Source organism: Melopsittacus undulatus, chromosome 2, assembly GCF_012275295.1.
Source record: "Melopsittacus undulatus isolate bMelUnd1 chromosome 2, bMelUnd1.mat.Z, whole genome shotgun sequence".
NCBI classification, from domain to species: Eukaryota; Metazoa; Chordata; class Aves; order Psittaciformes; family Psittaculidae; genus Melopsittacus; species Melopsittacus undulatus.
In genome coordinates, this window is record NC_047528.1 from 85,446,678 (window position 1) to 85,474,038 (window position 27,361).

The 27,361-nt window shown below is 35.4% G+C and overlaps 1 protein-coding gene across 1 annotated transcript in view; it reads right to left on the reverse strand.

The window, feature by feature from the left end:
- Positions 1 to 5,350: 5,350 nt before the first annotated feature.
- RPGR (retinitis pigmentosa GTPase regulator) overlaps positions 5,351 to 27,361 on the reverse strand; it is a gene marked incomplete at its 3' end in the record, with an annotated part of 49,218 nt that continues 27,207 nt past the window's right edge. The window contains exons 10-14 of the mRNA XM_034074650.1: positions 26,090 to 26,272; positions 24,883 to 25,048; positions 23,441 to 23,553; positions 21,607 to 21,672; positions 5,351 to 5,527 (exon numbers count right to left, since the gene is read on the reverse strand). Coding sequence (XP_033930541.1) covers positions 5,351 to 5,527; positions 21,607 to 21,672; positions 23,441 to 23,553; positions 24,883 to 25,048; positions 26,090 to 26,272 — 705 coding nt within the window. The remainder of the gene's footprint in view (positions 5,528 to 21,606; positions 21,673 to 23,440; positions 23,554 to 24,882; positions 25,049 to 26,089; positions 26,273 to 27,361) is intronic.

The following is a 27,361-nucleotide window of genomic DNA, read 5'->3' on the forward strand; positions in this document are numbered from 1 at the left end:
CTTTGGGTAAGTAAAAAAAAAAACAAACAAACAAAAAACCAAAAAACCCAGAGAAAAATTCGCTATAAATCTCTCTACAATATTTTGATACTCACCAGTTTAAGAAAGCCTTATAATAATAAAACCTCCTTACACTTTTATCATAAGCATTGTGAACTCATTAAAATAAAAAGAAACCTTTAAATTAATGGACAGGTTCATATAACTTGTTTCATTTGTTTAATATTTTTTTTATTATCGAGGAAAAAATATAAAAAAAGATTTTTTTCCTGCTCTTTCTTAAGTGTAGTGTATCACTTGTGCTAAGTGTATCAACAAGATAAATGTACAAGTCCCTGAAACTGCTTTGATGTACAGCTGTTTAGAATCCACTACATGAACCTCTGCAGCATTAGAATTTACAGTAATTCCTACTTTAAAGTCATATTTTTCACTAATTAAGTTCACATTTAAAAAGAAAAGAAAAATTAAATTGTGCTTACAGTAACAATTTCTGCGACTGATCTCCCCTTAAGAATAATTAAAGCTTGGTTAAATGAATAAGGACATTATTTACTTTATCTCTCTTTTTTCACTTATTTACTATGCACAACAGTATCCAAGTAGAACAGAAACCACATGTGTATTCAGGAAAACACAAAAATATGTAAATATAATGCACACTGGCACTAAAAAACCAGCTCATGTAAGTTCACTGCGGAACTCAAGAGTAGCCTGAATAAAAATAACAGGAACCAAAGGATCTTAATTAACTCTGGCTAACCCAAGAATCCAGGTTTTTAGCACAATGCTTACTGTAGCACAGAGGAAGCCTGTGAAAGAGTCTAGGCACCTGCCATACTTGTAGGGACAAAGCTTTCACCTGAAACAAGTTGTAGGTCAAAACCAACTCTAGACAGTTCTGATTACATCATGTACAATATAAGCAGCTTTGAAGCTAGAAAAACCTGATAATCCAAAGGTGAAATATGGCCAAAGGCATGTTAAAATATGTTCATGTATCAGTGAACTTAAATACCATTTTCCTAGGTTTTCTGCAAAGCTCATCTGTCCCTTGTAAGGTATTCTGAAAAGTACTCTGTTTAGAAATAATTATTTATTTTATATTTATGCTAGAGCTTGTGTATATTCTTAAAAAAGTAAGCATATGTTAGTAAGAGGTAAATACAGGCCTTGGATCAGATTCATCATGGTAAAAGTTATATTTCTTAGATGAAATGAGTTTTCAGTAATCACATTTCATTTGGAGGGAATGCTAGTAATTAGAATAGGTGGTTTGTCACTTCTGCTTCTTGGCTAATTAAAACCTTCAAACATTCTGCTCATCCATACCAACAATGGGATTCATTACTCCTGCTGCTCAGTCTCCATCTGAACAAAAGCAGGTTGCCTGAGAAAAACATGATGATCTGTTCGTCGTACCAATGTATTCCATAGTAACTCTGGTTACATTATTTTCCTTTATGAAAAGCTTCACTAAGGACTCATTAAGATATGAAGGTTGAAAGAATATGGGATTAGGATCCAACTGAAACAATAGTGAAGATGTCCAGGTTTTATGTGGCCTGATTCTGTGAAGACACTCCCATCAGCTTATGCCAATTCCAGCAGGAGGAAAGGTGTTGAGCACCTCTCAGAAATGAAAGGTTTCTTCAAGGCCCAGTTTGGCAGAATACTTACATACTCCCACTACTCTTGGGTACCGTTTCCAATGGAACTGCTCCCATATATATGAAATTAGGCACGTATGTAAATAAACTCCTCAATAATGGTCTACCAGTTAACTTGGATGCTTTATTGCTATTTTTTCTAAGTTGAAACAGAAAGAAGCATATACATGTCTAGGTAACTGAATAACTCTTTAAAATGTGAACTTCAGTGTTCTCACCTAGGTTGTTAAACCAAGTAATATCTTCAATACGATATTACAATTTTGCAAGAGTATCATATTGAAAGTGGTACTCTGTAGACTGAAGAGAAATAAAATTATTTAGCAAAAACCATGAAATGCCTGTATTCAACTTTTCACATAAAAAAATATATTTTACTTTGCAACACTAACAGTTAAGGAAACAGTACTCCAGGAAGGTGCTGATAAGCATATCAATTGCAACAATTGAAATTCTCAATACATATAAAGAAAATTGCCTTCCTGTTTAAAATCACAGCAATCAAATCAATCAAAAAAGCAACATCTCTAGTGAGTCATAATTGTTTTCAAGTCAAAACTGCACATGTGCTTTAAGACTGTCAAATTTTTACATCCTATAACGGTGTTAGAGTAATATACAGGTAGAAGATTTCATCTTTCCATCCTGGTTAGTCACAGTTTCCCTGGAATTCTGCAATGCATGATTCTGGTTTTCATCTTTACTGTCTTCACCACCTATGTTGTCTTTTTCTTGTTCTTCACTCTGTAATGGCTTTCCAGATTCATCTTCCTTTTTGCTACTTACATTCTTCTGGCCTGTCAGTGCCTTTCGCTTAAACAGGGAAAACTGAAGCAAGAAGCAGGTAAATAATATGTCCAAAACAACTATGAAATTCAAAGTTAAAAACCACCAAAACAACCCACAAAGCATTTTGTATATACCAAGGTCAGCTGAGGTCACAAATTTATCCTTAGTAAAATATTTATTTTTTTTTTCCCCCAAACAAAATGACTACTTAAAAATTGTTAATGAAAAACATTCTGCTGCAGTATTTGAAATGTGTGAAAATAGCACATAGGAACCAGAGGAGTTAAAATGAATTTTGTCAAATTACACACTGTACATTTTGTACAAAATACTGCAAGTGGTGCAATTATTTGTGTTTCTTTCAAACAAGAGTCTGAGGCAAGGTCCATAACTATAGGCTCAGATCTGCAAAGCCCCAGAGCAGTAAATGTTTAATATGCTTCATTATAAACATGTGTGTAGTCCCATTAAAGTTAATGACAATGTTTTTATGTCAGTGAGACTACACACATGCTTGAAGTTAATTGGTGCTTAAGGTCTTTGCTTAACAGGAAACATAGCAGCCAGTCTCTGCTGCAGCCTTTGGATGCTAAATGGGTAAGAAATTCTATGTAAGGTATGAACATGAATATACATACACACACATATATATATATATATATAACCACATTCTTTAAATCTGTACATGTTGGAAATATATACAAGGTTAACTAGCTCAGCTGATGCCTCCAGAGAGAAATATGATGGAAAATATTTTTAGATAACATCCCATAGGAATCAAGTCATAAATTTTTGCCTCATGAAAATCTGATGCAATTAACAACCTGTCTTTTATGGGCATGTTATACATTAAGGGGTGATAATGGGCTTTATCCCATTGCTACTGACAGAAGTACTATGATTTATTTTAATAGAGCAATTATTAAGACATTTTTAAGTTATCACAAAATCAAATCAAATCATAAACAGAAGGAACGGGCTGCTCAGCAACTTGTTTATGCAGATCAGGTAAATTGAGGTATTGCTTCAGCTTGGTAACTGCCCACTGCCTTCTTGGTCACTAGCAGCAAGAAGGAAAAGTAAGGCCACATACCTTTGTTCTCCCAACAATACCTCCAGTTATTTGGTCATCAGCATTCTCTGAAGAATTATTCACAGTGTGATTATCAGTGCTTTCTTTCTCTACAACAACATAAATGCTTATATTAAATTCTGATTCTTGCAAATGAAGAGCAGAAAAAACTGTTCTTCAAATAATTTTTTAAGTAAAAGTCACTAAATAAAACAGATCTAAAAAAAAAAAGCAGCAATCAGAATATTCAGTTCAATTTGATGGCCAGCCTGACAAGTCAATTTTTATTTTTTTAATCTCTTTATATAATACCTTTATATTATTCCCCAGGTGCTTTATTTTCAAGAACAGAACACTTATAGCAGTGTTTTATATAGTAAAATGTTTTGACTTGAAACTCGTGGTTTTCCCTTGCTGACAAAAGACAGCATCTTGCACACTGATTTTGAAAGTATATTCCAATTTGGAAAATCTGACTTTTAGGGCAGGAGTTATAGCTCAGCATGAATTTTATTCCATAGAAACAATTCTGGGAAAGGAAAAACTTTCCATCTGAGTTGATGTTCCTATGTTTAAATTTTCCTATAGTCCCTGTATGAATGACATAAATTTAGAGCTTCATATCAAAACTTCCAGATCACTCAGTTATGGAAAAATATTTAAGCATCCATTCTGGGCAAGCTATTTCCACTATAATATTAAAAACAAATCATTACTAGGACATTGGTCTATTTTATACCACATTTGTTACTTTATATCAAAAGAACAGTTATAGATTATTCCAGCATTTTTAAAATAAAAGAAGTATTTTTGGTTTGCATATAGGACACCCAACTTCATGCTCCCCAGCTTTTCTGAAGGTATATATAGTTCACTCAAACTATCATCAAAACTACAAGCACCACGTAGACTTAAATCTTCATCTCTGAACAGTGTTCAGTAATTACATTTCATCTAACAATCTGTTTGTGAACTTAATGAGGAAATGTCAGTAGACAAGAGATGAGGAAGGCTTTTCACAAGCTTCTCTGCTGAAATGAAGAAATATGGCACATAAAGAAGTTGCTTGAGAGATAATACAATTACCATAACTTTGCAACCACACAATTACAGCTGCTCTCAGTAAAATACAGTCCTGCTAAGAGAAAGTCCTAAAAGTCCTAAATCATTAACAATTAGTAATGGGTCCTTGCCTTTCAAATTTCAAGAACTATTTTAGCAACTACTGACAATAACTGCATTGTTTGGCATTTTTATAATAGAGGTGTTTAGAAAAGTTTTATCTTTTTAGTATGTCCACACTGATTCAATTCTTAGGAACTGCATTCTTACCCTGCTGAACGATGGTCTCTTTCTGAGTAGTCTCTTCTGTCTATAGAGAGACAAAACAACGAAATCTGTACTTTCAAACTTGCTAAAAATATTATTAACTCCTATGTATTCCTCCCTCTACCAAAACCACCCCAAACGACAACCTTGCAGTTACAAGATAGCTACACATACATTCAAACTAATGTTAGTTATAGAAAGAAATTCTTTCAGAGACAAGTAACTTAATAAGATTAAATGCTTTTACCTTTTCGGTTCCCACTGTGCTGTTATTGCTCTTCTCTCCCTCAGGTGTTTTACTATGTTTCTCTTTTTCGTATTTTCCCTCTATTTCTTCTTCTTTCCCCATTCCTGTTTTTCCTCCTTGTACTTCTCCTTTTGCTTTTTCTTCTCCTTCTTCTGTTTCTTCTTCTCCTTCTTCTATTTCTTCTTCCTCTTCTTCTATTTCTTCTTCCTCTTCTATTTCTTCTTCATCTTCTTCTATTTCCTCTTCCTCTTCTTCTATTTCTTCTTCGTCTTCTTCTATTTCCTCTTCCTCTTCTTCTATTTCTTCTTCCTCTTCTATTTCTTCTTCCTCTTCCTCATTTTCGTCGTCATCCTCCTTATCCTTCTCTTTATTGTCACCATCATCATCATCTGTCACTTCCTCTCCAGACAAGTTTTGTTCCTTTGACAAAATGTTCAAAACATAGTTTTGAAAGTTGTGCTGCACACTGATATCATGTTCCTCATCTTACACCAGTTCATCACACATTATAATTTGACTAAGTACAAGAAAACTCAAAAGAAAATGTTCCAAGAAGCATATAGAGTAAGAACAAACACAGGAGACCTCATTCAAGCTTTGTTAAGTGTAATCAATTTTAAAAAGTAGACCCCCAGTGAACATTAGGAGTGCAGTGACATTTTATGTTTTGCAGGCATGTGTCTCCTTTTTTTTTTTAAACAAAATAATTATTTTAAATGTTTGGAATATGCATAATTAACACAATCAGTAGTAATTCCAACACTGAAAAAAAATCATTAAAATTTATTTCCCAAGAAAATTAATGAAAAAATACCAGATACAATGTTCTGATTCGTCTGATCCAATGTAACACGTAATTTAGATTTTTGTTAGTTTTAAGCTAGAATAAGACTTCAATGTAGTAAAAAAAAAATAGCCAGTGGTATTATAAAACACATTTTTAAAAGTGCAAATGTTGTTTTGTAAAAATGTGTAGAAAAAAGAACTGATTATATCATTCCTACTCCATTCAGACTACCATTACTAATGGCACTTATGTATTTATAACAGCATGAAATAGAATCTTTTCAACAGAAATATTCTCCCCCCCCACTGCAGAAATATAAAGGCCTAGTGTTATTTATCATTGGCATTGTTTATCTGTAGACTTGAATAGTAACACCATGGGTACACTGCACTATTTAAAACAGAGTGCTTAGAGATAAGACAGGATTTTGTCTTTGTAAAAAAATGTAAAAACCAGCCACTGGCTAAAATACTGACAGTCTTCCAGAGGAGTACCAGACCGACCTGGAATTACTTAGACATCTGTGAGAAAGACAGAATTTTCTATTTTTGGTTCTTTCAAAATTAAGAAGGTCTTTGCAGATGTTTAGCATAGTTATGGCCTATGGAAGGCATTTAACCTAGCCATTTCACACTGGGGGAAATTTAAGATTAGTAGGTCATGTATGCACTCTGTAACATGCATCTACAAAACACTGCAAAATATGTAAAGACAGCTAAATGTAAAAGAAGAGTTTAGTCCAGCATTGAGCTACCAAAAGTGTTTAACCACTTTATAAGCACATGTAAGTATCTCTAGCTCTGCTTATACAAAGGTAATTGTCAAGCAGTTAACAACAAAAATACTGATGTTCCATATAGTGTGGGCTATAAAAGTAGTTAGGATTTGAGTTCTGAGGGAGGAACTTCTCCTAATTATATAGTAAAGAATCATGACATATTCACATGAAAATAGTCCCAAAGTCAAACTGATATGAAAAAAGCCCTCTTCCAACCCTCACCATTTCAACTACATAATCCAGTCTCAGAAATGACCTATACCTAGCCTCATCTCTTCATCTCCAGCTTCCTATCCACTGATAACTGTTTTCCTCCTCTTCTAAATATTCAAAGCATAATTCAAGAAATGCTTTTCTTTCAAAACCATTCCTCCTGCACAGTTAATAAGGTCTCTAATGAGGAACTGTACTCAAATTCTCATTAACCTGGCAGCTCTATCTACTGAAAGTAACCAAGAAGACCAGAACTTGCTATTTATAATATTTCTTATAACATAGTTATAGCAATTCAGAAACTATACATCAATCAATATCCTGCAGTAGCTTTATAGAACTTATAAGACTATTTTACAACTCCTATGCCTACAAAAATCATTGCTCCTTTACAACTGCATAATAGCTGAACATCTACTGTACTGCTCCAAAGATTCTGTGCTTACGACAAACTTAGGCATCAGGTTTGAATCCTATCATAAAGACAATGTTTCTTATTACCCTATATGAAGCTATCTAAATGCAGGAGTTTACAAAGGAGATAGAATCTAAGCTGCCATTGTAGTTATCAGAGATCTTTGGTGGAATTCTTTTGATAAGCACCACTCAGATTCTACAAATCAGAGACACTCTTACATGGGCTTGTGTAGACCTGCATCACTCCAGGCGCCAACTCACAGCCATGCAGGATACTGCACAACACCTAAGATCACATTAGATGTGTCTGTTTAGGCAACCGAGTCATGCTTTTCAAAAACATTGGTACAGCTGACAGACACTCATTTCACCCTAAAGACACGTACTGTGTTAAACCTAACAGCTTCCCAGACTGGCCATATTTCCATTTACTGTACTTGCAAATTGACATAGATGTGTCTGGCTGTCACCTTATCTGCTCAATTTCTAAAATTTTGAATAATAACTCTAATAGCACAGAATTATTACTGTCATTTCCACTTGCCCATTTATAAGCATGTTCTGGAGGGTTTTACCAATGGTAGTGAAAGAGAGTTGAGAATGTCATACTAGAGATACTCTTTAAAAGACGAATGATCTAGCCATTAAAAATAAACTTTGAAGAATTTGAGACTACAAATTAAAGCAAGTATGTGTATGTATATGTGCATGTATATGTGTATATGTTATATACTATGTAATGGTATATGTAGTTATATATGTATAACCTCTGCATTATTCTCATTCATGATGCTCTAGGAGTTTTATTTTTTTTTTATTCCACTTTAAATTTCCTATTCACAGAAAGATAACACTGTAAGAATAACTTCAATAGTTTTCCCTCTAAAGTTGAGACACAGAGAAGCTAACTTGGCCAAGGTCACACACAGAAAGTCAAAAATAGTAAAGAACATACAAGTGAAATATTTGAAACGGTTTTCATTTAAGCCTGGGGTTCCAGTTTCTTCAAGGACAAAAAAAGTTGTCAATAGTATGAAACAACCTTAAACATTTCATGCCTCTAGTAAAATAAATCAGTGAAGCAGAACACCAGTCTTGAAAAGATGACCTTGCAGACTTCACAGACTATACAGATTATGTAGAACTGTTTTGCTTGCTTAGTTTTTTGCACGCATTTACACTGGTTTTCCTGTAAACCCAGACCTTCATAATAAGACATTCTTATGGAAAAAATCACTGTAGCCAAGCTTTAGGGGACAAATGACTTACTTTCTTAAGATTCTGGCAACAGCATTGCCTTGGTGGGTTTAACTCAAGTGTGTCTGTCTTCTACAGCTAGCTTTTCTTTGGACAGATTAATACAGAATAAAGACATTTCTTTCCCAAATGCTCTATAAAAACGTGTTCTTATATCTACAGGAGAGAGAAACAAATTTTACTCTCACCTGGTGTCATGCTCTGGCTGAAAGCCAGTCTCACTGAAGACTGGAGACTCATGTCTCATGGCAGACCTTGCTCAAATGACAGCTGTGAACTAGGTTTCTCTATTGCCATAACTGCTTCAATGTGGATGCCTCTTACATACTTCATGGAAACTGAGCTCTGGCAAACAGGCTGCTCATAATTAGCATTTCAGAATAGAAGGCTTATGGTATCTTTCCAAGCCTCCTCAAGAAGTCAAAATATTTTATGTTTGCCACCACCATTTTATGTTTCTACGGAAGAAAATTTCAAAACTACTGATGAGACAAATTTCACTGCAAATCTTTTAAAGATCTGGTGAAAATTCAATGATGAAGAGAAATCTGTGATTATCATGTGTACCTCTCAGAAATGGAGAGTTCTGGGAAACTCTGGTTTACAGAAATGGTATTTCTGTTTCTAGTTGCTCTAGAAACTGTTGAAAATCGTCACAGATGATTATTAAAGAGATCTGAGAACGAGGTAGTTTGTTACATGCTTCTTTCTTCTGCCAAGCAGCCATAAACCCGCAACTGCTTTGCAGAGGTTTTAGTCATATAATGAACAGATTTCTCCCCTGATCTGTCCAGCCCATTACCTTTAGATGCCCCAGAAGAATGTCAGGGCTCTTGTACACACCTGTATAACAACTGAATGGAATACATACCTAGTAGGAGTTTCACTATGAAGTAGAAGATTCTCAGTAGGTGGGTTCAGGTCTTAGGAGCTTAGTCAATGGGCATAATGCTGCATATGGGATGAACAATTCTCCCTTTGAGCACTAGTAAAGGCAATGACAAAGTACATTTCTACAGAACCATCGATTTTTTTTTTTGATGCAGGGCAGAAGGGGAATGAGTAGAGCAATCAATCTTTCACTAGCTATCATCTGGTACTCCAAAATACTAGTGCACATCAATGTCACTCCTGAGTTGTGTCTTCTGTGAAAATGCACTGTGTTAGCATTTCACTAAAGCAGCATTTAAAGTAACAATATTAATCATGATTTTACACGCAGGTGAGGGAAAAAACAAACACAAACACACAAAAAAACCTCTGTTTACCCTTTGTGGGTGGGAGATCTACAGATGGGTAGGCAAGTAACATTTTGTTGATATTGGTCTTGTCACCATGTCAAGTTACCTGATGTGGAGTGACTGGAAATATTGCCTGACAGAACTCATAGTAAAGCTAAGATACATACCTTGTAGCTTCTTACTTAGCAGTTACAGTGAAAGCTTAATATCTTAAAATCTACATAGTGCTAGCCATTTGTCATAAGGAATTTGAACTGGGCTTCCATTTTGTAGCTATTAATACAAGAAAAGTTACTAGTTTGGGTACTCTGAACCTTAGAGAAGTATCTTCCACTTTAATGATTACTAAAGAAAGAGCTGCCCAGTTTGATGTTTGGCAAAATTCAAAGACATAAGTTCTTAAATGAGAGCACTCAAATGAGAGATTTAACAGCTTATTATTTCAATTCAAGACAGTCAACAAGCCAAACTAGGCTTTCCTTATATATTTTAACAGAGACAAACAAAAGAGCTCAACTGAACACACTGAAAAGCATTTTCAGTAAGAAATCAAGCCTGTTACCATCACTTGTCTAAAAGTTAGCATCTAGACTTCCACTAAGTTATATTGATTTCCTAATTGTACAATTCCATGTCAAAGGCACTTAACATGGATTACCTTATACTTGAAACAGTCCCTTAGTGCTTCTGTCATATAAGAATCTTGGAGTACCAATGCAATGCTGAACTTGTAATTTCAGGCACACAGTGCAGAAAGTGAAACAATTGGAAATGATTTTTATGTTGGGCATGTGTTTCTGTTGCTACAGGTCAAATAACAATTGAACTTTAAAGATACTTATGCCTCCTTGTAAATATGATAGAAGAAAATGTTTTGAAGTAGTAGATGCCCACATAGTGATATAATGATTACCCTGAATTACCCTGATACCTAATTACCACAACAGTACCTGTTGTATTTCAGTTGCATCCTCCAACAGGATGGTGTCACTCTGATGAAAATGGAATGAAGTGGTGAATACATAGCTTTAAATAACATCACTGGAAATTGACTGAGCAGACTCATTTTTCATTGTTTTTTTCTCTCAGTACTTTGCCACACAATTTATTTTATTTACTAAAAGCCAAACACAAGCACCTACAAGTTCCCACAGATCTGTGTGCTTCTGGCACAGGCTGGCAGTACCCATACTCTACATCAGGAGAATTATTCTAATTATATCTATTAATCAAAACTTTAGGTGTCATTCTGAGATAATACACTGACATTTATTACACAGTAGCAGAGAGCCCTGGTTTTGATGGCATTAAAGATTATCTCAGTTGGCTTTGGTGTAATTATTCTGTGGCTCGCCAGCTTGCTGATGTAGGTGCACCTGGAGAAAGATAGATGTCTGCATTCTGGTTTGAGTGAAAATAACAACTTAAAAATGTATAAAATTTTAATGTAAAACCACATCCTAAGGAAGACAGTATTTGTACTTTCAGATTTGTTTTAGGTTTTGACTATTTACTACTAAACCAATATAGAGTTGTCTAAAGGACTCTCTTTCTCTAGAAATTCACAACAGATTTTTATTATTTAATCCCCAAGATAAATCAACATCTGAAATAGCTCAGATGTACTACAGCTTTCATACACAAAACTGTTATCTTCTATTAAAAGTTTGCTTTCTTTGGAGAACAAATAAATAGTATCAATTTCCAGCATGAAAGCAAAAAAAAAATCCTCTATAAATCTAAAAAGAATTTTTAAGGTGTTTTTTGAAGAATCATAAAACAAGTTGGAGACTATTTATGTCAATTGTAATTTCTTACAAGCTATTTTACATAATAACGTAAATATTATTTAATATTCTGTCACTTGGAATTAGTGTGCCAAAAGAACTCCGCAGTACTTAAGTAAAAGAGATTAAACAGAATGAGAAACTCCAAATCAGAATATGTTGATGTTATCTAAAAACCTTAATGTGTCTCTGGAAGATACTATGCTTCATAAAATGTATTCTTAATCCTAACAGACACAAAGAGAAACTGCCTGGGCAATGTTAGCCTACACTTGGATGCAGTTTGTGCATTTTTTCCGAATTCTTATAGAAAAAAGTTATAGTGTCTGGAGTTTGTCTTGCAGCTCTCACGTATTTTCAAGTGTATGAGGACAGTCACTGCTTTTTGCTTTTATTGTGCTAATGTAGCTTAGAGAACTGCATGTCTCTCCAAAATTCTGTGCTTTTCATTGAAATCCTGTCTTAACCATGCTGATTATTATTCAGTGCTTAGACAAAAATATGGGCAAAGGCAAATTTTCAGCAATAATACCACAGCACATAGGAAGGTTCTTCCTATTGATGAGTCTCTGTTCAGATTCTCTGTTCTCCACATATTCCTGAAAGGGACGCCCCACAAGTCACTGCTAAAATGTCTACAGCCTGCAAGATGGGGTCTCTTGGGGGAGATCCCTAATTTCAAAATACTCTGATGTAAAAGTGGCAATTTCTGTACAACCATCAATAATCTCCAGACTCTTTAAACCTGTTCTCATCTTGTACAGGTAGCTTTCTCATGGCACACCCAACTTAGTAACACAAGTCCCATGAGCCTCCCCATGCAATTGTTCTCCACATCATGCTGGCCCTTGTGAATGTTCCATCCCAGCTATCAGAAAGCCGGTTTTAAAGCAAGGCTTAACTTCTTTCTATACTCTTGATACAGGACACATTCAGGTTTGCTTCGTTGTTCTTCTCAGAAATGACAATGAAGTGCCAAGAGATTAAATTTTGCAGCAGTTCTGCAGCTGTGTTTCTAACTATGAGAATTTTGTGCCTTGGCTAGATATTGGGTAGAATGAATGTATTTTAAACTCCCTGTAAGAAAACCAGCCTATACCAGGGTGGCTCACAATCCCAAACTCATACTAGATTGGTCATTACTGTTGATAATAAATATTTTCATAAGTATGGGGTTTTCAGATAATGGTATTATTGTTTGTTTAAATTATCATAGCATGAGGATGCCAAGCAAAGAAGCAATAGTATCATAAATCCTTAAAAAGGACAGCGATTAAGTGAGCTTGCTTTTTCTTTGGCAAAAGAAAAACAAAACCTCTGTAGTATCAGCAGTGCAATTTTCTGATGACAAAACTATCTCCTCAAAATCCTTTCAATATGCAAAAGCTAACCTCTTCTCTCTCCATTAAAACATATGAAAAAATGTATAAAAAATCACAACTCAGTGACTTTAGATCACAAACATGCACAGAATTTTACTGAAGATGAAACTACAGATTTGCTATTTGTGCAAGCAAAATATTTGCTCATACAGTGCCACAGTATGAAGCACTGTCATTAATTTGAATTGCACATTCAAAAATGAGCTGAGAATTTGCCCTTTAGGGTTTTTGAGGTTTGGGTTTTTTGTTTTTTTTTGTGGGGTTTTTGTTTTGTGTTTGTTTTCTTTCTGTTTGTTTGGGTTTTGTTTTGTTTGGTTTGTTCTGTTTTTTGTTTGTTCTGTTTTTACAGATCTGATAACATTCTTTTGTTTTCAGACTCTGTTATTTCTGAGCTTGATTCTGCTTCCCATACTATATATACATATGGGGCTGCATATATATATATATATATATATGGGGCTGCATCTAAAGAAGCATGAACAGCAGATCGAAGGAGGTGATCCTGCCTCTCTGCTCTCTTGAGACCTCACTTGGAGTATTGTGTGCAGTTCTGGTGTCGTCAACATAAGAAGGACATGGAACTGTTGGAACAAGTCCAGGGGATGATCAGGGAGCTGGAGCACCTCCAGTATGAAGATAAGCTGAGAAAGTTGGGGCTGTTCAGCCTGGATAAGAGAAGGTTGCATGAAGACCTCGTAGCAGCCTTCCCACATCTGAACAGGGCCTACAAGGAGTCTTCATTAGCAACTGTAGTGATAGGACAAGGGGGAATACGTTAAAACTTATACAGTGGAAGGTTAGGTATAAGGAAGAAGTTTTTTACTGTAAGGGTGGTGAGGCACTGGAATGGGTTGCCCAGGGTGGTTTTGAATGTTCCATGGCAGTGTTCAAGGCCAGGCTGGACAGAGTTTCGGGCAATGTGGTCTAGTGTGAAGCGTCCCTGCCCATGGCAGGGGTGTTGGAACTAGATGATCTTAAGGTTCTTTCCAACCCAAACCATTCTGTGATTCTGTAATACTCACTATAAAATTAAGGAAAATACACAGAAGTGCAGGTGAGTCCACAGTTCATAAATCCAGCCTACATGCACTAAGAAAAAAGACCACATTTAAAAAGAGATGCTCTGCCTTTAATCACTCTCATTTGTTTCAGAGTATTTAACAATACTGTTGTTAATACTTTGACTGGATTCACACCACAAATTCAACTGATAAAAATAGAAGACTGCTATTCTGAGAGGTAAGATACAGAAGGTAGTGTCATCTTCGGAGAAAGTAGGCTAAAATGTATCTTGAAGGACAGAAAAGCTGGGAAGAGGAGCAGGCAAAATAAAAGTAGTGAAAACAAAAAATAGATGTCCTTTTCTGCATGATTCCTAAAGGCCCCATTCTAAAGAATGACCATGGACCTACCTATCCAGATAAGACGAGAAAGCAAAAAGTAGTGAACAAAACCCAGACATTTTCTGTAGTTTGGAGAATGACATTTTTGTTTTTCAGCATCAATTTTGCAGAGAACTATTATCTTAATAAATTTACTTGCTGAAATTTACTTGCTGAAATTTTTCAGGCATACGAGAAAAGTTGTACTACAGCACATTCAAAAGTAATCTGATCACTCTCATCTCTAACAGGAGCTGTGTGGCAAAAGCAGACTTGCACGCTGCTCATCAAAAATGGGATCTCTGCTTGCAGTTACTGCTTGCTACAAAAGACAGTTACGTGCATATGTAATTCTGTCAACATGTATGCAAGTGTGTGCAGGCAGACTAAAACTTCTAAGATTAACTGTGGAAGACTGCTTAGAAATCTGCAGGTCCACTGTATGGATGTCTAGTGTTGTTACCTGCTGTATCACCACTCTTGACCTTAAATGTATAGTTGGTTGATTGCTGGTTAACTGTTACTAATAAGGCAAAAAACCACTGTGAACTTAATTTGATTTAAACCACATGGCTGAAAGTTTTTCCAGTGACAATCATGAGCGAATAAATCATGATGAAGTAATAAATATGCTTTTTCTAGTACAAGGATACGTAGACATTGAACGGAGTAACCAAAAGAGATTCCAGAAAAAATAAAGGTAGTTTTTCAAACAATGCATAAAGCAACCTAAAAAGTGTTTGCCAAGACATGTACTGGATGTTAAATGAGTTAAAAATTGATTGAATGAAATCTATGGAAGAAAAATGGGTATTAAATATAATAGGTACACCTGCTGAAACACAAATGATTGAATATACTGGATATATTTGGTATACTGAAGGATCTCACTATTTTTTTTCTTTTTGCCAGGCATTCACCAGTAGTCACCGTGCAAAAAAGACATTGCACTAGACAGATCTTTGGTCTGAGCAGTTGTCTCTCTCTTGAAGGATATTTTTTCTCTACTGAAAACTAATTCAGGCGTACTTCTGCCATGTTGCTTAATACTGCACATAAATCTTTTTATATCCCGTAATAAATACCAAGGACATACTGAATTTCCACAAAACCACAAGTACCAAGTTTTATAAACCAGCATGAGTTAAACTAAATAAAATTCCACCCGTTACACTAATGGAGTTCCAAAGTCCCCCAAAGACCAGAAACATTGGCACAGGGTACACTTTATGTAACAGTTCTGTGGAAAACCCTTAAAAGTGCTGGAGTAATGCTCTGCTTGTCCCCTACCACAGGAATGATCCACAAAACGATATAAAATTAGTTCTCAATTCAATTAATTTTCATCCAGACAAAACAAAGAAGATGCCTGTAACGTTGGCTTCCTTTACTCTTCTGGAGGCTATATGCCATCAGTGCATATCAAAAGAACAACAAATGGCCCCCAGTTGCCTAAGGATTTAGATTAGAAGCTATAGCCAAACAGTAATGTGGATTTGGAAATCACTTGCTTCAAAGTGCTCTCACTTTTTCGCCCTACCCCCCAGAAAATATTTTTCACAAGAAATAACAGGTTGGTTTGGATTTTTTTTTTCACAGCACAGTTTTCTTTCAGAGCTGAATTTTAGAAACACAAATAAGCAGATGTTATATCCAAGAAACACAGTTTCAGGCCTATAAAATTACTTTTCAATATTACTCTAAGCTTTGTCCCAGTAACATCTTAATCTTTCCCAAGAAAGATAAAATAACACAGTTTAGCTCCACTTAGTTTTAAAAGCAAGTATTTTCACAGCAGTTTGGTGATAACTCAGCACTTCTGCAAAATAACTGAGGACTCTGTCATTAGAGAGCACTGTTTTTCTTGGGCACTGCATTTACCTGTTACAATATGCCATTCTATCAGAGTATGAGGATACTTACTCTTTTCCAAAGACTTATATATGCTGATGTCAAGATAACGTATTCCAGAAAATCCCAAAGCTTGAAACAAATTCCACAGGGACAAGATACAGTCACTGGACTAACTTTCTGTTAGTTAGGCTCAGCATGTGTCTGAAAGTGATCTTACCTTCAAATGCAGTGTTATGGAAGGGGTGACTGAGGTAGGAAGGATCAACCTGGACTAGAACCTACTGGTGAGCTACTAATCTATTACAGCCTTTTTAGAAAATAAATTCTGGAGACATTGTATCAAAGATAGTTTAATGCCAGTGTCTTACAAAACAACATTAAAAATAATCCCAACATAGGTACTGAGTCCATCAACATTTTTATTGAATGACATTTGTTCATTTTGATTCTTTTATTCTCCTGTCCTCATTTTCAAATAGGACTTAAATAACTATTTTTCTAGAAAATGTCAATACTGAGATATGTTTACAAAAATGTCTCAGACCACCCATTACCATAGTATTTAAGTAATAATGGTGTATGACGAGTCCCTATCCCTTCTTTTGCCCGCTGACCCACTAACAGTTGAAAGAGCAATGCTATACCTTACAAAAATAATTTTCAAGATTTGTTTGTGTATTTTAAGGAAACTCTAGAAGTATTAACACACTTTCTCTTTTCCAAAAAGAATACTGACTATCACACCACTTTTCTGTTCCATCTGGCTTCTCAGTTTATTACATTGTCCTCTTTTTGGCTATCACAGATGTGATCTTTAGGAAGTAAAACCAAAAATATCCTCCAATGAGGAGAAGTTTAGGCTGTGATCCTGAAAACATATATATACACTTCACACAGCCACAAAACAGAGTCCCACCCTTGAGAAACTTAGAGTCAGATGACTAATGTAATGTAGTCTGCTGTCGGCAGATACAGAATCTTTTGTGTATTGCACGGTGTAAACAAGTAAATAGTAGTTTACAGGTGTGTATTTTCAAATTCTTAATTATATCTAATCACTAAAAGTGATAGTCAAAAATTATCCCTAAACAGATGCATTCTGACTCTAACATAATCTAGGCCAGATTCTGAGACTTGGTTTTGTCTTTTTGCATATAATTGTGTGCTGATACCAAAATAAGAAGTCAACCTTAAGGCCTTTTTAAAAACCCAGGTCATCATTTACGGAGGCCTGCATTTCCATTTACCTCTCTATTGACCCATGTAAACTTGCCAACTCATCCTTTCTTTAATTTATGCTAAGTACTCAAACATTTTATCATTTATATGAACAGAAGAAAAGTAGGGGGAATGAATATGAAGTGATATCAAAATTAAAAAAACGCATCTTTAAAAATTTACCGACACTCCTTTTATAAAAGACATTAACATGTAAACTATTCTGCAACTAAAAATGATACATCACCTTAAGAAATCTGATCCAAAGGCAACTGAATGTTCATGTTGTCAGCATGACATTATGATTTAAGAGGCAAACACATTTTGCCTCCTCAGCAATTACTTTTTTAAATCATACGTGTTAAATATTGTGCAAGTAACTCTATCAGCCATTTATGATTTCTCTCACAAAAGCTTCCCATATCTAAACATCTTCTTCAGTCTTTTTTCAATAAATTGGCACTTAAAGTAGATGTATAATAATATATTTTGACTACATTATTTTTTTTAAGTAATAAAAATCAATCTGCCACAGTTCCAAAGTTTTCTGAATAGGCTTAAAATGCGTTTCCACTGGTCTATGCTACTTTAGTGTTAAATAATGAGGTAGTACATCGTTCCAAAATTGTTTTGAATTATGTAAACCATTTGCTACATGCTGTTTGGACTTCATTTTTTGTTTAGAGCTGTTTGCTAAAGCACTATTTTCTGTCTTCTCTGGCATCCTGGTTTTGTTTTTCTTTTGTGGAAGCTTATTACTATAATTTATTCTTTTACCTTTTGCCTTTTCCTCTTCCTCTCCTTCTTCCTCTTCTCCCTCATCCTCCTCTTCCTCTTCTTCTTCCTCTTCTCCCTCATCCTCCTCTCCCACATTCCCTTCCTCTTCTTCCTGTTCATCCTCTCCCTCTTCCCCTTTTCCTTCTCCTTCCCCTTCTTCTTCTTCTTCCTCTTTTTCCTCTTCTTCCATTCCCTCTTCTCCCTCTTCTTCCATCACCTCTTCTCCCTCTTCTTCTACTTCCTCTTCTCCCTCTTCCACCCCCTCTTCTCCCTCCTCTTCCATCCCCTCTTCTAATTCCTCTTCTCCCTCTTCCACCCCCTCTTCTCCCTCCTCTTCCATCCCCTCTTCTACTTCCTCTTCTCCCTCTTCCTCTTCCACCCCCTCTTCTTCTTCCATTCCCTCTTCTTCTTCTTCCATTCTCTCTTCTTCTTCCACTCCCTCTTCTCCTTCTTCTCCCATTCCCTCTTCTCTCTCTTCTTCTTCCACCCCTTCTCCCTCTTCTTCTTCCACCCCCTCTTCTCCCTCTTCTTCTTCCACCCCCTCTTCTTCCTCTTCTACCATGCTTCCTTCTACCTCATCTTCTTCAACTCCCCCTTCACCCTCATCTTCTTCAACTGTCCCTTCTCCCTCTTCTTCTTCCTCCCCGTCCAATTCCTCTTCTTCTTCCTCCCCTTCTCCTTCCTCATCTTCTTCTTCCCCTTTTTCTTCTTCATTTTCCCACTCCTCATTTTCATCTTCTCTATCCTTCCCTTCTGTTTCTGTCTCTGCTCCTTCCTCTTCCTTATCTCCTGTTTTGTCTTCCACTTCATCCTCCCCTATTTCCTTAGTCCTCTTATTTGCATCTTTCTCTTCCTGTTCTTCAGATACCTCTTCTTCCCTCCCTGTCAATGATTCTTCTAATTCCTCCCTTTCAGCCTCTTTGTCTTTTTCATTCTCACTTTCTTTGTTTTCATCTTCATTTTCCTTTTCATTTTCTCCTTCCTCTTCTGCCTGTACCTCATTTTCTTCCCCTGACTCTCTGTCTTCATCTCCTTCCTCCCTCTCATCATTTCCCTCACTTTTAACCTGTTCTTCCTTTTCTTTTTCAATGTCTTCCACTTTAGTATACTCCTCTTCAATATCCTCCTTTTCCCCCTCTCTCAGCATTTCTTCCTCTATCAACCCCCATTCCTCATCTCCTTGCTCTTTGCCACCTTCCTGATTAATCTGTTCCATTTCTGCTGCACCCTCATTCTCACTGTCTTTTTCAGCCTGTGATTCCTGTCTTTCATTTTCTTCATCATTATGTTTTTCCTCTCCATCTCCTTCTACTGAAACTTCATCTCCATCTCTTTTAACCTCACTCTCTTCTTCTTCCTTCTCTCGTTCATCTTCACTCTCAATTGTTTCATCTAGTTTTTCACTTTCACCCTTTTCACTGCCTTCATTATCCTGGTCTTGGTCAGATTCCTTCTCATTGTTATTTTCTAAGTGTCTGCCTTCATCAGATTTAACTTCAGAGTTTGTTTCTTCCTCATTCAAGCTTTTTATATCAGTCTCTTCTACATATTCTTTCTCACTGTTTGCAGGTTGCATCTCCTCAATCTCATTATCTTCTAAGTCCAAATCTTTCACATCTTTTACTATTTTAATGGCCTTCTGGACCTTTCTGCCTTCATAGTATTCCTCATCTTTTTTCCTCCTTTTAAGTACAAATTTTGCAAGATCTTCACTGTTTTCCTCAGTTGAAGATGTAGACACAGATATTTGTTTCAAAAAATGAACGTTCTTCTTAAACCCTCTCTGCTTTTCACTGTTTCCTTCTCCTCTGACACATATTTTTTCACATTTATCAGATTTTTCAACAACATCCTTTATTTTGTTTTCACTTTCTATTGCTTCCTGACTTCCTTGCTTTTTAACAGAACAGTATTTTTGTGCACCTAATGAATCAGTCTGGGGCTGATCTCTGGGTGCAGGAGGAAGTACACTGATTTGTAGAAACTGCTTAGATTTAACAGCTTTTGACTTGCTATAGGAAGAATTCGTTCTTTCAGTCAGAATTTGCTTTTCAGTGGGAAGATCCTCTCTGACAAATTCAGGACTTTCCGCATATGCTATTTCCCTTTTCACCAATCTGTGTTTGTCCCTACTGATTTGTTGAACACCACTTTTCAAAGTACCAACAGTTTGTGCATTCCCAGATTTACCTTCCATTGTATTTTTTTTGGCCACTGGCTTCCCCACAAAGGCACTACTTTTTTCAGACTCTTGTCCTGGTAACTCTGAAAGTGAAGACTGCTTTTGTAAAGAGCCAGAGTCTAATTCTAACCCCTCCTTCACTAAATCAGAATCTTTGTTTTTCAGCCCACCCTTACCATCTCTTTTCAGTTTCACATTTTTATTGTTCTTCTATTCCACATGAGAAGCAGAAAATTAAAAAGAAAGAAGGAAAGCATTAAGGACAAATGACAGCAAAAGAAAATGGTTACAAAAACATCTGAACAAGAGAAGAAAATTTGCGTGAGCAAACTAAAAGATAGCATAGAAGGTACAGTATTTCACATGAAATGAATTTACAACTGCACATACTAGAAGAATGTAACATTCTCTTGATGGCAAATGTACTGCTACACCTTTTTCACTATCCAAGTACTCAAAGTGAATGCAATAAGAACTGTTCAGACAATATCATGTCCCATAAGCTAAAGCACATGCAATTCATGAATTTGTGTGAACAAAAAGAAAAAACTGCAGCTCCCTTATACCTTCATCCACCTTTCCCCTTGGGAAATCTTTTGATATGCTCACATTTGTGCTCTAATAAATTAGAAAATCTGTTTTCTTTCTACTTTAAATTTTATACTTATTTACCAAATTCTGCAAAATAATTTTAAAATATAAAATTACAATGAAATATATAAAATGCCAAAATGCTGTAATCACTTTAGGAGTGAAATAAAAAGGTAATACAAAAGCATTTTAATTTCATAATTGAAATCAGTATTATTGTTCCTTTATATATATTCTATGATAAATATCTGTAAATAAAATCTTCACATTGTGGCTCAGAAGTCAATGAAAATATTTTAATATCAGCAAAACTAGAGATATATATGTAACCAGCTTAAGTTATGAAGTGTATATGATCGATTTTCGCTCCTTAGCTGATGAAGTATTATATACTCTCATCTTAGACTATGCTGAATACTTTCACGTGCCTGCACAAATGCTCTCTGACTTCAGTCAGCTTCTTAGAATTTTATCTTGTGGATATTCAGAAAATTAGCAAGAGGAGGCCTACAAAATTTGCTCAGCTTTTTTAAAACTCAAAGCAAACCAATAAAGTACAAGGATAATACAAGAATTACAAATCTTTTATACATTGGTATAAGCATACAAATATATACATGATAGTTACAGTACCTTTTGTTTTTGGAGTGGCGATAATTTCAAGGACTGGTCACTGGGATTCAATTTCATTGCATGTGTCTGCAAAAAATAAGATCTATATTAAAAAAATAAATATGACTAATAGGGAAAGCAGCATCAAAGCCCGGTTCTACTAATCAGAGTTTGAGACAAATCTGTAAAATCACATAACAATTTCATTCCACTCCCTCACTTACTGCATAACCAGCTTAGATGTCAACATCTAAACTGTCTCTGGAGGCTAAAATCTGCCTCTCTTATAGCTCACAAGTGCATTTTAGATGCATTGTCTATTCACTGTTAATTGCGGCTAAAAATATAATGCTTTACTCCCTCACCATCACAACCTGCAACATAACATCCAGTTTGATACCACAGCCTTGACAGAACATTGTTAAAGAAACATTGCATAGAATAAATTTTCATTGGAATCCAATCTCACTCTTCTACATAAGGCAAAAAACTGAAAGGGAAGGCAACGTAGAATGCTACTAGGTGGGCAAGTAGAGAGAGATTTTGGTCATCCCTTCCCATATACTCCAAAAAATAAGGAAATGTTCTCTGCTGCTGTTTGTTAACTGCTTATGGTTTGATAACAATATTGTTTTTCAACACAGTGAGGACAGACAGATTTGGTTTTGATTCCCAAAAAATTTGTCAACAATACGCTATTAAAGGTTTTTCCTCCTCGTCACACCAATAAGATGTATGTTGGCACAGTTTGGAAAAAATGAAACTACACTGTAGCAGATTATTTCATTCAGATTCAAGAAGAGCAGTTATTTTATGTTGTGTTTTGAGAAGCTTGCCTGACTTTTTAAAAATTTATTCTTTCATTCTGATTAATGTTTTAAAATTGATTCACAATGCATTTAAAACCAAAAAAGGAGAAAAAAAGTCTAGTAAATAAGGTGTGCAATAAATTATAAATAAATGTCTTGGTAAACTAATAAAGGCCACGTTGTGCATTATACCTAAATCCGATTTTTTTCTTGTAAATTAAAAAAAAATTATAACTTGAATGGTATGCACTGATTGTTAAATTACTAAGTACAAATAAGTACTTAAGTACAAACAAGTAACAAATCCTGTAATATGTGCAATCCTTTCAGCTTAACTGACAACATACTCTGAGCCAGCACCACAGTGGGCTCCTCATTTGTTTCCATTCCATCGAAGTTGAAAAAAAACCAACAAACAACAAACGCATCTTTTCAGTGCAGTGCATTGAGACCAGGACATGCCCTATCTGCCAAAAGAACAAAAAGTTTTGGAGAGGTGCACAACTGATAAGGTGAACATATTTTTTAAATAAAAGAAATATGTAGGAACATGCTTGGGAATCACAAACTAACCAAAATGTCTGCATTTGGGTCTTCCCTTTAATATGACCCACCTGTACTAAATAAGCTCTTCTTGAAAGAGGAAAGGAGAGATTTCTGCTTAATTTCCTGCAATTCTGTCTTGGAAATCCTCAAGAAAATGAAGGCCAGAGATCGAGATCACCATGTGGTATTCAGTGTCATTCTCCTTTTCTTTCCGAGGTAAAGAGGAGGGAGGGGCTGCACTACCTGGGACTGCTTCAATCTCTTATTACAACATCCCTTATTATGACTTTACTTGGAAAATAAAACCAAACTTTAGCACTGAGTAATGATGGTATGAAACGCATGCTCATTTAACAGTGTGTCAGTACTTCTTGGTGTCACATACGATGTTCTGAGCTAGCCATGAGTTCTGCACTAGAATTTGAAACATAATTTAGCTGCTTCATTCTTTCTCTGCATAAAAATGATTGAATGACAAATACTTTAGTGGAATATATTACCATATTTAAGATGTCAGTTGTATCTCCAAGGTTTCTGTCATTATTTTCATTATCTGAATCTTCTTCTGCAGAGCGTTCACCAGCTTTATCCTTCTGATGATTCTTTTTCTTTACTTCAAGGTAAAATACGGGGAAGTAAACAAATACCATAGGAACAAGCAATATGTAACCAGTAGAACACCCCATTCTTGTAAAATAGAGTAAAATAGATGATCTCTGTTTTACTGACACAGGACTGAAGTCCTGAGATTCCTGATTCCTCCAGCTTAAGACATAGCAGAAACACTTTCACTTTTCATCAGTATTAACATCAAAGGTAGCTCAGCAATGTGGCTTCAGTGCACTGTAGATCTCTGACCATTTTTGCAGGCTTTCAAAGCATAAATATTACATGGGACAAAGTTTCTTTTGGATAATCTCTTTAATAATACTGTACCACCTGGACTAAATTAGCTGCAGTCATATTATCTACATTAAGCATTATCTGTGTAATGGATGGAGAGACAGTGAATTTAAATCCAATGCTGCATCATAAAAAAGTACCTACATCCTTTTCAGGTTCACCTCAAGTTCATCAGATATATGACTAATTTCACATGGCACATAGGCCTCAGAAGACTCTAAGGGCAATTTAAATTTCACCACATTGCTTTCTTAGAACCAGAAATGCTAATGGTCATGGGGACAGCTTTATAAATAATAATCTTAATTCTAACTGAATTAATTACTTTCAAATTGGACTTGACTGTCCAATAAGTCTGAGCTAACGTTTACACAGAAGCACTGCATTCTACACACTAGCATTCTCTTCCCGGGAAATCACACATACTCAAGAATCCAGATAAAGTCAGAACTGCTCTAGAGAATCTGTGTTAAGCTCAGTGCTGTATCAGTATCATTGTTATGCAGACTTTTGCATTAGCCAGGGTACTGCAAATCATTATTCTCAGATAACAGAGAGTGAAGAACACTTTTGCACTTCTTCACTTCCAAGTGATAAAGAAAGATGCCATAAGAATTAGTAGTCCTTTTTCTTACCCAAGGTCTCTTGTAGGCCCTTCTGGGTTTTTAAGATCGTTCCTAATAAATTTTTTTCTGTAATTATTTTTTTTTTTGTGAAAATGGAGAAAGTGGTTACTAATCTTACAGTGGTTTTGTGAAGTTCTATTTCTACAGAAGAAACCACAGGTACAATTTAGAAGTTGCTTCTCCTTCACTCAGCATTCCTATAAATCTTTGAGCACATTTTCCAAACATTAACAGTGTGAGGCAATGTCTTGTATGCTTTTCTCAACTTTCATGTCTGTATGCTGCTGGACCCTACTGAGGCAAGACTGAATTTAAACCTTCTTTCAGGTTCAAACTGAGCATTTGTTTATGAATGATGAGAGGCAAACCACATAATTATCTGAAAACAGATGCAAGATACTGGGACACTTCACCTTTTTTATGGCGTCTGTGCTTCCTAGGTTCAGCTTTAGGAAGATCTGTTGCAGAAAACCAGAATGGACTAGTCTTGCTAGTCACAGGTAGTGAAGATTTTAAGAAGCTTTCTCCTAGTGGAGGCAGAGTTTGTGCCATTCGACTAAACTGTTCTGGGGACTTTTCCTGCAGAAGATTAAAGAAACCTTACATTGAGAATAAGAGAGGAGAATAAAATGTAAGCAACCTTTTAGTATTTTCTTTTAGTTGATGATACAGTGTTGTAAATTTGTATGGGAAACATAAATCAAATTTCTTTGATATTTAAATTATTTACAGTCCTAAAAAGTGGAGAAGTATTGTCCAGGCTTTGGCTGATATACAGTTAATTTTCTCCCTAGTAGCTGGTGCAGTGCTGTGGTTTGGCTTTAGTCCTAGAACAATGCTGATAACACACCTATGTTTTAGTTGTTGCTAACTAGCACTTACCCTGATCAGGGCAAGGACTTCTCAGTTTCTCATGCTCTGTCAGTGGGGAGGGGCACAATAGGCCAGGAAAAAGCATAATAGGTATATAGTGGGGAGATACTTTAGGTCTCTACACGATAACCTCAAGCAGCCTTAAAATACAGATGAAGGAGAAAAAGAACTTTGATTTTTACTTAAATACTAGCAACTCAAATAATGTTGAGGTATTTAGTCCACAACATCAACATAGTTTTATAAAATAAATGAGGCTTTGTGGTAGTTTTCAGACAGGTAAGTGAAATGATCCAACTCATGCTGTTTAATGACATCACACGGAATATGTAGTAGAGAGAAAGGAGAAAGAAGAAGTCTTAGGATCATTTTAAGCTGATTGGAAACTTTCTCCTTTGATATCTTATAAAACTGTGAGCTTGTTTATTACATTCAAGGACTCAAAGGGAACAACAAAAAGAGGTTCTTTCTCCTTTAAAAAATATTTCTAACATGATAGAATTTAAAAAAATACAAAATCCATCTGAGTTTTTTTCATAGAAATAAACAAGCAAAATCTGACCAATGCCTATCTTCTACCTGCATTCAATTTTGAGACCAGAATAGGTATTCATTCTTCTTTTTATACATTAAAATTATACACATAATTTAAGGACATACATTTATCTGCTGGGTATACACTATGACTTTAAAAGTGACTTTGTTTCCTAACAGATCTATGGCAATTCTAAATAGCTCTGAATTTACCCTCTCTCGACGTCGCATTCGTGCTGATGTTAGTTGTAAGGTGTTTGTTAATAGCAAATCTCCACTTATTTTAGAGACTGTAGCAGTCAAATAGCTTTCATGTAAATCTTCTAAGAGCACTTCTTCAAATCCTTTAGGTCTTGGAGCAGCAAACACTAGCATGTGACAACCACCACATGCAACCTACAGCACCAAAAGAATTACCTGATTATTTCATTAGCAAGAATCAGTACAGGGACCATATTTTCTTACAATCATCACTAGGGGTTTAGAGTATTAGAAAAACATAGTGAAAATAAGAGACATTAAATATCTTCAAATTTAGCTCCAAATGATGTTAGCAAGATAAAAGTACTTAATTATGTTTATTAATGACTAGAGATCTATGTTCACTTCTTACTAAAATACAATATATTTGTATTGAACAGAACTCAAGATAGGTCTATCAAAAATTGACAGAGAAGAAAGCTAAGATATTTCAACTATTTTTCAAGGGATTTGTGGTAATTATTTTTATGCAACTTAAATGTGGGCAACAATGATAGATTCAGTAATACAAACCTAGGTATTTTATCCTAAAATCCACAAAAAGTAAAGCAAGTCCTACACCCTCCAACAGGCAAAGTATTATTACATAAAGATCAGAGGTTTCACTTTTAAAAAGTTAAAAATCCCTCACCACTTCTGAGAAAATGTCCTTAAACTCCAGTAAACAAACAAAAGCAATCAACGGAATTTTGCCCCAAATTTTGCTCAATCGTGAGTCATGTTTGGATTTCTGATGCTGTCAATTCTGTGACATTTATTTCTTAAAATACTTCAAGAAACAGATTAAAATAATGCCTTTAAGAGAAAAGAGTATTTCTGCTTTCTCATCCCATTTGGATTCAAAAAAGCAACTCCTCCAATTTTCCTAAGGTCTAAAAATATCCCACTGTACAAATCATCATTAAAATTGAAAAGTTGACACCCTGGTGTTTTCAGAACAGATACGAGTTTTTCCCTACTGCCAACAATCCCAGAGCAATAAATATTTAATTTTATAGGCTGGCACAGCTCTGTAGACCAGAACACTACTGAATAAACCCCTGAAAAGCAGTCTAGATGTGTAGTCCAAGCCAAATATATTCTAAACTAAATGAAGAGTGTGGTGAGAAAATATAATTTCCTTTTTATTCAAATTTGTGTTGTCTACTAATCAAATGTTAGGGCTATAAATATTTCTATAATGAGATTTCAACTATCATTAATAACGTTTCACAAAAAGCTAAA